The sequence below is a fragment of the Lemur catta genome, chromosome 1, assembly GCF_020740605.2.
Source record: "Lemur catta isolate mLemCat1 chromosome 1, mLemCat1.pri, whole genome shotgun sequence".
Taxonomy (NCBI): domain Eukaryota; kingdom Metazoa; phylum Chordata; class Mammalia; order Primates; family Lemuridae; genus Lemur; species Lemur catta.
This window is the reverse complement of record NC_059128.1, coordinates 114,083,036-114,097,582: the sequence shown is the minus strand read 5'-3', so window position 1 is coordinate 114,097,582 and position 14,547 is coordinate 114,083,036. Positions and strand designations below refer to the sequence as shown.

The 14,547-nt window shown below is 41.9% G+C and overlaps 1 protein-coding gene across 2 annotated transcripts in view; it reads right to left on the bottom strand.

Moving 5' to 3' along the window:
- SAFB2 (scaffold attachment factor B2) overlaps positions 1 to 14,547 on the bottom strand; it is a 30,728-nt gene that overhangs the window by 12,473 nt on the left and 3,708 nt on the right. For both annotated transcript variants that reach the window (XM_045549091.1, XM_045549086.1), the window contains exons 3-12: positions 11,997 to 12,061; positions 11,708 to 11,911; positions 10,414 to 10,476; positions 9,424 to 9,451; positions 8,004 to 8,511; positions 7,527 to 7,576; positions 6,877 to 6,977; positions 4,064 to 4,213; positions 3,859 to 3,971; positions 667 to 797 (exon numbers count right to left, since the gene is read on the bottom strand). In XM_045549091.1, the coding sequence (XP_045405047.1) occupies positions 667 to 797; positions 3,859 to 3,971; positions 4,064 to 4,213; positions 6,877 to 6,977; positions 7,527 to 7,576; positions 8,004 to 8,511; positions 9,424 to 9,451; positions 10,414 to 10,476; positions 11,708 to 11,911; positions 11,997 to 12,061 (1,413 nt within the window). The remainder of the gene's footprint in view (positions 1 to 666; positions 798 to 3,858; positions 3,972 to 4,063; positions 4,214 to 6,876; positions 6,978 to 7,526; positions 7,577 to 8,003; positions 8,512 to 9,423; positions 9,452 to 10,413; positions 10,477 to 11,707; positions 11,912 to 11,996; positions 12,062 to 14,547) is intronic.

Below are 14,547 nucleotides of genomic sequence, written 5' to 3'. Positions count from 1 at the left end.
TTTGAAAACATGTTCCTCATGAGATTACTGGTAAATTACTCCAAGCACTTAAGATCTAACTTGTAATGTGCTGTACCAAATTTCAGTGCTCCAGATGGTTGGGTTTTTTTTCCCCCTTGCGGGGAGGTAAGGGAGTTGGTTTTTTCTTTCTGCCACAATATACTGGAGAAACTCATACAAATTCGAAGGTACAGAGTACAATAAACTTTTATAAAATGACAATAGAAGTAGCATTGTCCAACACAGTCTAAATACAACCACTTCAACAGATACAGATGTTTGGAGGTTTTACTACATATAGCTTTAACGTAAATGCAAGAAAAGCTCAATCGCACACCTGTAGAATTGCATCAGATTTGTTTTAAGGAACCAGGCCAATTCCCTCTTGCAAATCCCACTACAATCTGCCAAAGATTCAGGAAAAGCAAAAACCTAGGCCACTAAAGTCCAACAATACCCATACAGTGCACCTAGTCCGTCCAGAGTACTTTGAGATTTCTGATGCTACAAGCCACTTCATCTCGTTTCAACAGCTACCTATAAACAGCAAAACTCAGCCATGTTACAAGAAAGCTCACTGTACTCACTTCCTCTTTGACACTCTACCTACCCACTACCTTTGCCAGGATTTGCCCCATTCACCAACACTTAGAAGACTGTCATCACCTGATTTGGTGACTCTAGACCGATTTGCAGGTCCTGGTTTCAGCTCATCTTGGTCTTTTTCTTCCTTTTTAATGTCTTCAAGTCGTTTTTCTTCCTCCTTCTCAATCTTTTCTTCCTTCTTAATTATGGTTCTATTTAAAAACATGGTTATCAAACTTCAGTTCCCAAGACTCTGTAACAGGAATGGCTCACACTGATCCTCACTCGCACACACTCAGACATCCACACAGAACAGATCAGCCCGACAGCAAATAGCTGGGGAAGACGACTGGAAGGCCACAGAGGTAACTGTCCTCTTTACATACAGGCTCCATTCCCACTTTAGTTATCTGCTAAATCTACAAATATGCATAATGAAACTGGAGGCTGGTGGGGAGGTTTTTCCAAAATGTGAGATGCACTGGTGTGCATGCAGGCGTATGTGAGAAACACTCCAACTATTTAAGAGCACTTTAAAAAATGAACCTAAATCTGTTTCATCACCTGTGTGTGGAATATTATTTATCAGTTTTATAGGGAAAATACTCAACCTTTCAGGCAAACCACTTGAGGGCAGTTTGACCTTGGGCTGGGCACTCACCCTCTCTGAGCCTGTTTCCTCTCCTACATAGAGCACATGCCTCACAGGCAACGACTGCATTAGGTCATTACATATGAAATGTCCAATTTCAAATCAAAAGTTTAGTGTATTATATCTCAAACAAGCAGTACAATTGATCAAAGTGTGCACCTAAATTATCAAACACAGTTTTGCCATTGTAACGGTAGGTTGTTTATGCCAGCAGCAAAGAAGCCTGAAAAGTAAGTAGCGATGACACTGTGAAAGGAATTTTCCACAGCTTGTTGAGAATTGAGTACTTTTCCTTGCAAGAAGTGGTGCAAAGCCTGGAAGAAGTGGTAGTCAGTTGGTGCAAGGTCTGGTGAATACGGTGGATGACAGAGTTTCCAAGTCCAGCTGCTGTAGTTTGAGCAGCGTTTTTTGTGTGAGGTGTGGTTGAGCGTTGTCTTGCAAGAGGATTGGCCTGTCTCTATCAACCAATCTCAGCTGCTTAATCGCAAGCATCCTCATCATTTCGTCCAACTGGTTGCAGTAGACATCCACTGTCATGGACTGACCAGGTTTCACGAAGCTGTAGTGGATAACACCAGTGCTGGACCGCCAAACACACACCATTAGCTTTTTCTGATGAATATTTGGTTTTGGTCTGTGTTTCAGCACTTCATATTTATCCAACTATTGTGCTGAAGGCTTGCGATTGTCAGAAAGAATCTATTTTCACCATACATAACAACATGGTGTAGAAATGGCTCACCTTTACGTCGTGACAGCAAAGAAAGGCAAGCTTCGAGATGATTTCTCTTCTGATGCTCATTTAATTCACGTGGAAGCAATCTATCTCGCTTCTTTACCTTGCCCATTTGTTTCAAATGGTCCAATATTATAGGAATAGTAACGTCAAACCTTGCTGCTAATTCACACATAGGTTGAGATGGATTTGCTTCCACTACAACTTTCAGCTGATCATTATCTACCTTAGTCTGTCACCCACATGGCTCATCTTCAAGATTAAAATCACCAGAACACATCTTGGCAAACCACTGACGAACTGTGTGTTCATTAGCCACATCCTCCCCAAACACTTTGTTGATACTTTGAGCTGTCTGCACTGCATTGGTTCCACGATGGAACTCTTATTAAAAAATAACACAAATTTTTGACTGATCCATGGTTTCACAAAAATTGCTCTAAAAAAAAAAAAATCTGAAAGATAATCACATGCCAAAACTTGTGTTTGAAAGAATGAGGATATACCTTCACAATTAGAAAAACAAAGTGTCAAAGTGAAATGTCAGAGATATCAACTGTCAAACTTAGCACTTACAGAAATCGGACATTCCATATTTAATGACCTAATACAATACTGGCCCCACAGGGCCACCTGGCACACGTCAGCTAGTTATTACCACCTTTTCCCACAAACACAGAAGGCAATGGATGAAACACACCCCAAGACACCAAGAATACCACGAACCTCAAAAGTTCCCCATAGTCTACCAACACTGATGTGTTTAGCAATGCTGATGAGATGTATCTCTTTGAAGATGTTGCTGATAAAATTAGGAATCTCACTCCCAAGTGCATGAAGGCTTACCTGGCACCTATTATTCAGGGGCCTATTAAGTCCCATTTGGCCATGATAAAAACTGGTAATTATATCTTTAAAAACCCAGTTCAACTTATGAGTATGATGTCCACATACATTTAGTCTATAAAATTTTTTTTAAATAAACGAGCAGCACAATAAAATTACTGTCAGATAACTGACAGATTCTCCGCAAAGGGTTCAACCTGTAGAGTGTAAGTGAATGTGGAAGTCACGTTGACAATATAAGCTTAATGTAGACACTCAGCTTTCTGAGATATTGCCATTATCAGACACATTACCAAATTCTAGAAATGTCTTCTTCAAAGCCTAGAAATGTGATAAAAATATAAATAAGCCACACTGCTTTGAAAAATCTGTCCCTGTTTCCATTTTAATTAAAGACATAAATCACTTCCTTTAGAAAAATAGTATCTAAGACCCATAGTTCCCAAACTACAGTCCAAGGTACCCCAGCGTGCCATAGTGAACTCAGAGGGTAGCCTAGGATATTTTTAATTTTTGCGGTAAACACAGCAATACTTGCCATCTGTCAGACACAGCATTAACTACTACCTCAAGGTCATTCATTGCAAAATTAGATCAGGCTACATTCCTTAGGATGATGTCTTATCTTTGAAAAACTGGGGTTTTCTTTACAGTTACTGTGATTACCAAGCAAGAACAGCATGAAAATCAATGTAGATGAGGAAGTAATTCATGCAAGGGCCCACAATATTAAAAGTAAAATTAGTATTATTTCATTTTACATGTATAACTCTTTTCAAAAGGCCACTAAGTTGCTCATACATAAATACTTACTAAGTATCATCTGTATCCATTTTTTTAAAGTTATAGGTTACTTCATTAAGAATCTTTAAACAGAAAGCTGAATACTGAAGTGACAGCAAGATGCAAAAATCGGCTGAGACTGAAATGAGAAGCTGCTGAGGCTGTTTCTGTAAAGGAGAAGACTGACAAGCTTGCTGTGGTGGCCCCTGCTCCCCTCCCAGGAATCCCAAGAGAAAGGTTTGAAAAAACACTTTACTTTTCAATTTTGATCTCCACAGAATGATGTCTGTCAACACTGGATAATTTTTCCTTTTTCACTTCACATTCTTTTCTGTCAGATAGCTTTTTCCCAGCAGGCTCATTTTTGGCCTAAAATATGATACAGATAGAAATGATTTGTGCACCAGGTCTCCTCACTTGTACACTTCATTTGGAGCTACAACAGGCAACAAGTGCCTCACCTTCTCTACGGAGATCATTCTTCCATGCAGCTCAGTTCTGTGCAGATGGCTGATGCACTTGGTAGCCTCATCAGATGTGGACATGGTGACAAACCCATAGCACCGAGCCCCAGGACTGCGGGCGTTGGTTACCACCTTGGCCCCGACAACCTTTCGTGAAAAGAACATGCTTAAATCTTGCACACAAATAACCACACAACTTACTACAATTTCTAGCAAGTAAGTGATAAAGCAGAATCATTTCCACTGTTTGTTCCTTTTTCCTCAAATCGTTAGTTTTTCATAAATTTGTTATTGAATTAGTTCTAATTACCCCTGACCTATCAAAACATAATTGCTTTTGATACAAGATCGGTCATCATAGTGCAGAAACAAACAGGCAAAGTTAAAAGACTGTTAACCTCACTCACAACTCATGATTAATGAAAAGTCCTCCCGTTTGGATCATTTTCTCCACTTTCACTGAAGCCAAGGTTAGGTGAGGGGCTGCCTACTCTGAAGTGCACCTGCCTGTGCTGGCTCAGGCTGAGAACAGCTCTGACACAGATGAGGACTGTCAAGCACATTCCCACAGGGAGGGGACTTCATTTCCGGCCAAGAGGGAAACCCAAGCATTGCCTTCGTGCTTCGAACAACTAATAGACTGGAGGAAATGTAGGTAACAGTGGTTTTCAGACACTGGACGTCACACTGTCCAAGTGAGCTGTATGACCGCCCCACCCCTGCTTGTTGCGTGGAGTTGCCAGGCCACGGGCCAGGACAAGTAACTGAGGCAGGCAGTATCCCTGAGCTGAGGAGACACAGCTAAGGTTCTGAGACCAAGGCAGAGAGAAATCAGAGAGCTTGAGAAATCTGACCAGGGTGTCTCCTGCCCGGTGCACGCGTGTGAGGAAACAAGAGGCTGAGAGAGAACCACCCATGAGGGACAGAGGGAATAATGCCAGGGTTTCACTCAGGACTCACTGCAAACGGGTTGCTTTTCCCAGTAGCCAGAGTGGTAAAGCTGGTAATTGACAGGGTACCAGACACAGTATTTGACGGGTACTGGCCCAATAGTGGGACAAAATTAGCCTGAACTAAACACTATTCTGTTCCTGACTTGTAAAGCGTAAAAGCAAGCCTCAGAAGGATCAAACTCTGTCAAATACATTCACTGTACCCAGAAAAAACCTCAAGAGAATAGAAATGAGAATAACTAGCATCCAGTAGGAACCTGGATGCACAACAAAAAGCAACGAAGAGCACATGCCATGGTGACCGTATTTTCCTCATGTTATTTAGAAATCTCTTTAAAAGTTACCCGTCCAAAGCAAAAAAGCCAAATCAGAAAAAAACAAAGCCAATAATGTATTGGGTGGGTTATTAAATACAAGGAAAATGTATGACAATAATATCACAAAGACTGGGAGAGGGAAGTGGAAGTGAACTCTTGCAAAGTTCTGATACTATACTCAAACCAGGATGACATCATGTGGAAATATATAATAAGTTAAGATGCGCACTGCAAATCCTAAAAAGCAACCATGGAAGAACAACACAACAGAGTTATCGCTAAGCAGCCACAAATCATAATGATTCAGTCCACAGGAAGGCAAATTAATAGGAAAAAGGGATCAATGAGCAAATAGATAAGAAAACAGAGAGCAGGACAGTAGCTTTTTTTCTTCTTGAGACAAAGTCTTGCTCTGTTGCCTGGGATACAGTGCCATGGCCTCAGCCCAGCTCACAGCAACGTCAAACTCCTGGGCTCAAGTAATCCTCCCACCTCAGCCTCCCAAAGTGCTGGGACTACAGGCCTGAGCCACTGTCCTTGGCCAACATATTATTCCTTAAAAGTTGCTTTTTCCACCAGACAACTAAAACATCGATGACAACAGTGACCATACGTGTGTCTGCTTCTGCTTTACCATCAGTGTCTCAGACAAGGAGGACATCAACAGAATAACCAAATAAATACGTTATATATGGCTGTAAGTTTTCTAAGCCCTTTTTAAAGATATTGTTGAAAAAGGAAAGGAATGTGTTTTCTGGGGCCTGTCTGCCGAAGTCACTGAACCATTAACCAACACCTGATCAGGTGACACAGACCTAGACAAAGGAATGACTTCTGCAGCCAGGATAAGGTGCATCAGACAGGCTCTGAAGCTCTGCCTGGAATCCCTGTACCTTCCAAGATGCTAAGAGGTACTGAGCCTTTCTCCCTCGGGAGGGGCCACTTGTACAGGCACCCACAAGACCAGGGCAGTTCTAACTGCTTATCATGAGACTTTTGTTAATTAATTCTAAGACAATCATATCACCTTAAATCATCCTTCAAGTTCCTTTGAAACATTTCTGAATTGCATTATTTTTGTCCTGCCTCCACAAGCACGACATCAGTGACTTATTTTTTAAACCAATATCATGTTCCAGTTACCACACCATATACTTCAAATACTAGAAGAGTAAAAGTCAATTATTCACTTATTTTTAAAGGGAAAATTCAGTATGCTAGCTTTAAACTTTGTGTAAGACAAAAGATGATCAGTTTTGTTAAGGCACGTTAGAAAGAACCACAAGAACACTTAGATATTAGCTATTTACACACATTTTCTGAGCAGAGTTATAATATAACCATTTGTTCCACGTGATATCCTGGTTACTGTGAACCAGGAAACAAGGCACACGACAAAAAGATGAGAAGGGTTTCTCAGGTTTGTTTTAAACAAACAAAAACCAGAAAGGAGAACCAATAAAATTAACAAGAACAAGTTCCTAAGTTTCTTTTTTAACCCAAGTTGAGGCCGCAGGGCAAGATGCAAGGGCAGGCATACCTTTCCATATTTGCTGAAAAGGTTCTTCAGATCGGTCGCCCGAGTTGTGGAGGACAGTCCGCTGACCCACAGGTTCCTACCAGAACTGCTGCTGCCTCGACCTGCCATAGAGGAGAATTACTACACTTTACTGCAACATGTAACGGGAAGCACCTCCATTCTTAAGGTTGGAGCCCTCTTCTCAAGACCTAACTACATCCAACCCCTGCGGTTCTGACTCAAGAATTCAGTTCACACACACAGTCAAAACACAAGACAGAAGACTGAAAATTCCAATAGCAAAACGGAGTTTCTTTACTCAAGGAATAATCATGTCCACGTCAGTTATAAACTGAAATGTCTTTTGATGATCCATTCTGCAATGACACAACAGGCTCTAAAAATTCTTATTCTTCTTCAATGGACACAATTATTCCTTTCTTGTAATGGGCTTTATACTATCCCATAAATGACAACCACAGTAGAAACATGACACGCAGACACTGACAAACATTTAAAACTTGTCTCTCAAGAAACTACCAGGTGGTTAATTCCAGCAACCCACAATAAAACAATTAAATCACTGGATCCAAAGTGTGGGGATCTGTAGGCCCCTCCTCCCAAAATAAGGGATCCATACATGGCGCCCTGCCTCGCAAGTTAATTCATACCTTTTTCATCTTTAATGACTGGCTTTATATCTTTTTCTTCCTTAAAAGAGCTAGAGACAAAAGTTAATGTTACTCATACAGGAAAAAAACGAAAGAGAACAAAATTAAAAGTATGGTATGTGCTAAAACTGAATACCTACCAGAAAATTAGTCTGAAATAAAATCTTAACAGACAACCTTTGCAAGCTTATATTGAAAAATCTGACCCCAAAAATACAATGTCAGATTCATAAAAGGCAATTCGATTTAGCTGAAGATAACTAACAATTTAAGAACACAACCATGGTAGGTTGAGAAAAAGAAAAGAAATTGAATCAACCATTAAAAATACACAAAGAGAAATAAGACATTCTTTAGAAGCAAAACTACAATTTCATCAGTCTGGCTGGCCAATTGCAGAAAAAACAGCTTATGTGTGTCATTAAATGACCAATGAAAAGGAGATAGCGTCTGGTCTAAAACTGAGAAAAAACAAACCTCATTTTCTGATCAGCGCCCTCACTGGTTGAGGACTCTTTAGTAGCCGGAGGGACTTCATTACAAGCTTCAAAATCAAACTTCTTCTCGTCTTCTTTGCTATCTCTGCCTTCTGGACTTGGGGCTTCCGTGGGCGCTTCCATGACCTCGTTGCTACAGGCCTCCGCATGCTCAGAGGCTGCACTACTCTGCTCAACTGCCGGCTCTAGCCCTACAGGCTCACAGTCCATCCTCTCGCCATCGCCTGGCTGCTCCACGGGCTCCCTTTTCACTACTGCTAACAGGCTGTCTGCCTTGCACGACTGAGTGTGTGTTGACTCGCTGGCCAAATCTAAATCACCCTCCTCCGGATGGGCGCTGTCAAAAAGGTCCTCTTCCTCCGCGAGCTCTCTGTCTGGCCCCACGCTACTTGTATCCTGTGCAAATGGCTGCTCCAGCTCGGAACCTTCTTCTTTTACTGGCTCAGATTTACAAGTTTCCCCCAAAATGTCGAGTATTTTCTCATTTTCTACGGATTTAACAGGAATAGAATGGCACAAGGTTTAATTACCAGGGAAATAAAGCAATCACAAATGCGGAACGGGCACGGCTGCCACACTAACACGAAGAGAACTGCTAGCTACACAGAGATTGGAAAACCCGCGGGTATGCAAAGGTACACTGGTTACACTACCTGCGCTCCAACCGACTGCTAGGTTAGCCTCTACGCTACATGGAAGAGAAAAGGCCCCCACAGATTTAAACACCTACAACCATGTGTCTGCTTCTCGACAGTCTTCTTCAAGTTTTTGTTCAAGTCTGGGTCTTCTGACTGATTTTCCAATGTCCAAGGTGCTGAACCGAACGCAATCACCATTCAATGACAGCTCAATTTCCAAATTTCTTTGAATTTCTTTTAACAGAACAGTCCAATATGAAAATCAGAAACTCTTCGGATGGTGGGAGATAAATGCAGTCCAGAAGGGGAATAACATGTTGAAAATTCTCATGAAGAAACTCTGTTTGCTCTTGTGGAATCCAGTCACTTCTCAGGTTCTAAGTGCCCTGACAACAGTTTTATCCTGCTTTAACTGCATTAATCAAAACAACTGCAGCAAAATATCACAAGATCTGTGATCATGTGTAGAAACACATGGAAGAATCTTGAGGGGAGGGGGAATTAAATGCCACTCTATGTGGTTAGAAATGAAAATAATCACTACATCTCATCAAATATATGTGACCTCAAGAAGCCAGAAAAGCACACCCACAGATCTGGTGATACGCATGGGTTTCCAATCTCTGATCCTCGTACGATCTGGATTGTCCACCATTAGCGCCATTTACGAGACCATAACACAGCTTAAAATATATACGGCTTTCAAATCATAGTAGCATGAAAACTTGCAAACCATAACTGTCGTGTTTCTCTTATCAGTACCTGGCTCCAACAGAGGGTCTTCAATATCCTATTTAAAAAAGAAAAAGCAAATCCGCAAGTCACTTTAAAAACTGGGGCAGACACATTTCCCTAGCAAAAATAGCTTTCTGTGAGTAAATGCCTATTTCTAAAAACCTTTCTCCTTTCAAAAAATTATATTCCAGTCCGAATACCTTGAGGAAGGCAAACTCACTCTGCCAGTTTCTCTGGCACCAGCAGGTTGGCAGTGGCAATACTAAGCCTGTGGGATTCTTCCCTCAGTCTGGCCCCTGCACCCCGCCCCACCCACCCCTAGTGGCCACTGCAGGTGGCAAAGACTCCCAGTCAAAGCAGAGGTCACACAGGAGGCCATCGTTACACATCACACAACATTGAAGACAAACATATTTCTCCCAACATAAAACTGTTATTGTGGAACCAGAACCCTTTGTCTTTAACACACTGTCTCTCCATCCTGCTGAAAAAACCTTTTCCACTCAGGACGTTAGGTCAAGTCCTTCCTGTGGCTGAGACCATGGGGCGGGCCCACCTGCTTTGCAGCTCCACCACTGGACTCCCCCCTCCTTTCCTTGCTACACTCTGCCTCCTGCCTCCAGGCCACTGCCTGTATCTTCTGCTCCCAAATCTCCTTTCCCTGCTCACCCGGCTAATCGTGGACCTGTATGTCAGGCCTGGATTCACACAGGACATTCCCTGCGAGTCTTTTAGTTGCTTCTATAGCCCAAATCCCCTGAACTGCTCCCTCCTGGCACCTCTTTTCCCTTCCAGTCACATCCTTGGTGGCTTTGTAACGCTACACTGCCCCCACTACACTGCACACTCTGAGACTGTATCTTATCCCCTGCACCTAGCTTGGTATCAATGCTCAATTAATCATTTTTATATGCACACAGGTGTGCACATACACACACTCACTCACTCTTTTTTCTGAACAAATCATAAACCGCTCATTTAAAGTTTCCAACAACGAAGAACCAAAGGGCAACTTACTGGAGTTACTTTGAAGTCCAACGATGAAGTTTCCAAAGTGTTCTCGAATCCTTCCCCATCCACCTGAAAAACAAAATGGAACATTACTTTGTGGAGACCACAGCTATGAACGCTGAGGCCTACACCTCACCACTTTCTAGGCAATCTGTGCCTATTTCCTTCATAGCACATGCCACCATAGGCAACTCTACTGTTGGATGACTCAGTTTAGCACCTTCCTCCCTGCCAAAATGTACGCTCCAAGAATGTTATACCAGTGTCTGTGACAATGGCTTGCAGGTGGTACGCTCAGTCTGCCTATATTGGCTGAATGCACTTCCCAGGCAGTTTATAAATGCTAGTGATTAACATACACCACCCAACCACAGGACTTCCAAAGCAGAACTCAAAATGACAAACTCTGCACTCCTTCACTTCACCACAATACTTGGAGTTGCCCAATATGCTACCCTAGGCCAAGGTGCGGTAAATTTGGAGTTCATGACTTTTGACCCTAAGGCTTAAGGTTCAGTCCTACAAGGGCATTTACCCCCAAAGTTGAAAGCTGTAACACATTAAGTAAATAAAACCACTAGCCAAAATGGCTGGGCATGTGCAGTCAGATTAAAACGCCAATCAGTCCTAGGACAGTGACCCTGTCCTAGAACTGACTGTCAGTTCTAGATGTTTGAACAGTCTCACCAGAGAGCTCTACGCCAAAATACTAGCAGTGAAAAGTTGGGAAAGGTATAATAGATGTTAAAGCCCTTCTGGAGTGGCATGGTGGCTCCTGCCTGTAATCCCAGCTGAGGCAGCAGGATCGATTGAGTCCTGGAGCCCTTCTTTACATACCAGGATGTTAACAGTGAGTCCCTTGGGAAGAGGGGTTCCTGCATGCAGGGGGACTTTTCTTCACTTTGCTTCATATCTTTTAACATAATTAACTTTGTGCAATAGAGCACATTGAAATACAATCAACAGGAGTATCTGCATGATGTGATTATGAGCCATTTTTGTTTTTTAAAACTATTTTTAAAAGGACAGAACTTTTGTTAACGGTCAGCCTTCTATTTTATGACTTTATAGCACGCTTAGAGTCTCCCCACCAAACATCACAAAGTGTTTCTCCAAGAGTATAGTTAGTTAATACGTGACCCACGTGGAGTTTAAATGCATGTGATTTACCACCAGCGTTTAGACACTGAATTATGTGTTCATGGTGATTTAGCTGCAGCCTCCCTCCCACAAGCAGCGTGTGACCGCCATGATGCCTCAGGGATACTGGCACATTCTGCCGGGTGTCCAAGTTACCTACAGCATGCTCTGGGAGAGGAGCTGGAAGCTGTCTCAGTTGCGCTGCCACGTATTCTTTACTGTCACACAAGGAACCGAGAATGCTGTCGGCACCGTCTTCCCCAAAATCTGGAGAACTGCTATTCTCGCCTTCGGTCTCATCTAGCACACTAACGTCCATCATGTCAATACTCTGCAAGTTCTCCAGGCTGGCTTCCACGTCCTCCTGTGAAGAGGAACGAGATGCACAGACGACCAGGCAGACCAGAACATGGAGCTGTTGCTGTCATCTCCACTGTGACCCCACATACCTGCCTGTCTCTGGGGTCTTCTTCCAGGCCGTTATCTTCTGTGCCTTCCTCCTCCATCTTCTGTCCTGATTACAGAATAATTGCCCAATCAGCTAACACCCAAGTTCTAAAATCATCATTAGTTTATGCAGAATAACAGATTTCAATCTTAGAACATGTTACAAGAGAAACTGAAAAAAGTACCTGTTCGTCTACCTTATGTAATTTTTCAATTGGTATTCTAAGTAAGCTATCCACAGGGACGTGAAAATCTAGGACTCCCGTCAAATTATCAAAATATTTTGATTTTCCACAAAATATCTAAAGGCTTCAAGAGATTTCAAAACCACTCCGCAAAGACAAAAATCACAAAAGAAAAAGCACCAAAGGACAAAAACACGCATTTTTCAAACAAGCAAAAAAAAGAAAAAAAAAAAAGAAAATTACAACACCCACCTAGTAATCAACCTAAAAAGTAACATGTTGGATTAGTAACTGGCCAGTTCTCCCTATGTCCCAGCCAATGGAACAGGCCATCCCCTTCTGTCACTCAATACGTATAACAAGAAATCCAAAACATAGGTATTTAGTCTACCTAAAAAGTATATATAGCCTACACATCCAAAAGGGAAACCAATTATGGCACATTTTTCTTCCTATGTGGTTCTCAACGGAGGGAATGGGGTGTAATTTGACAATGTCTGGAAACCTCTCTGGTTGTCATGACTTGGGGGGATGCTGCCAACATCTGGTGGCCAGCAGTGCCACTCATGGCCCTACAATACCCCGGAACTACTCAGCCCAAATTGGCAACAGAGCCAAAGCAGAGAAACTCTGTTCCACAATGCCCTGCAACATTAAAAAAATTTGTGCTTTTCTATTTTTTTTTCTTTTACCACAAACTCAATCAAGTGGTATTAAATATTTATGCTTTTAAAGAATATTTAAAGACAGGATAATGCCCATGAGGTAAACAGAAAAATATACATCTACTTTTATTAAAAGCACATGTTTAGTGTGAGGATGTGATTGTAAAACATACAGATGGATATGACCATCTTCAACAGCAGTTAAAACTGTCTTCAACAGCGGTTAAAACATTGAGCGTTAAGAATAGACATAATTTTATTTTCACATGCATATTTTTTACATTTTCCAAATTACCTAACAGTATTATTTTTATAAGTTTTTAAAATAAGACAATTAACCATAAAAAACCTCAACATTTGATTAAAAGATCCAACCAGCAGTATCTACCTTAAGAATCTCATTGACCATTCTTATCAATAATTACTCAAGAATGTATTTTTTTTTTTTTTTTTTTTTTGAGAGAGAGTCTCACTCTGTTGCCTGAGCTAGAGTGCCATGGCGTCAGCCTAGCTCACAGCAACCTCAAAGTCCCGAGCTCAAGTGATCCTTCTGCCTCAGCCTCCCGAGTAGCTGGGACTATAGGCATGCGCCACCATGCCCAACTAATTTTTTCTATACATACTTTTAGTTGTCCACCTAATTTCTTTCTATTTTTAGTAGAGATGGGGGTCTCATTCTTGCTCAGGCTAGTCTCGAACTCCTGAGCTCAAACAATCCACCCGTGAGCCACCGCGCCCAGCCAAGAAATGTAGTTTTATTACGTGCGAAGCACTGCAAGCTTTACATTTCATTATTTCACACTCCCAACAATACTAGCAGGTTTTATGTGCATTTAACATAACCAGAATTTGCTTTAGCTCCAGAGCTGGGACTCAGAGACTCACCCGTCCCACTTCCCATTGTATCTAAACACAGCATATCTTTTTGAAATACGCTGTCTAAAAATGCTTCTTAATTGCACCCAATTTCTGGGCCTCTAAATAGTGGCCTGCAGTGCCCACACTGGATGTGAACAAGAGAGATGCAAAAAAAAAAAAAAAGCCAAGGCTCAGTGGACAGGCAGCACCCCAACCCAAGCGCCTGGCCTCCTGTGACTAAAAGCTGAAGGCCTGGGAGATGCATGTGTAAGAAAATTTAATTTGAATCCCACACATAACCTAAAGCTTTTCAATTTTTAATCAAAATTTTGATCTTTCAAAACGCACCTGCAAGTTTCCGATAATTTTACCTGTTAGGTGAGTGATAAATCTTACTCCGATGCATCATGAAGTTTTCTCTGAGAAAGTTTGACTACTTCTTATAAGACTTTGGAAAGGAGGCAGTCAGTGGTGAGTTTTGAGCAATGTACCATAGCATCCCGAAAACAAATGATTAGGCCTTCCTAATCCAACACTTTATATAATCACAGGACCTAATTTCAACCATGAAGCCATAAGGGTCTCACACTTCCTATACTAACCACGTGCCCAGACACCTCCAGAGACCATGGCTAGCTCAAGGTAGAACACTGAGACCGGAAGAGATGGAGCTCTGCCTGAGGACCTAGGCCACCTGTTTCTTCTCTCTTTTTCTCTTCTCCAAAAAAGAAATGGGAAGGGACCAGAAGCCCTCTGAATGCCCACTATAGCAGAGACCAAAGATGTTTTCTTTATATCCACGGAAGTAACTGTCACCCTTCTTGACAAAATGCTAGCTCCAAGTA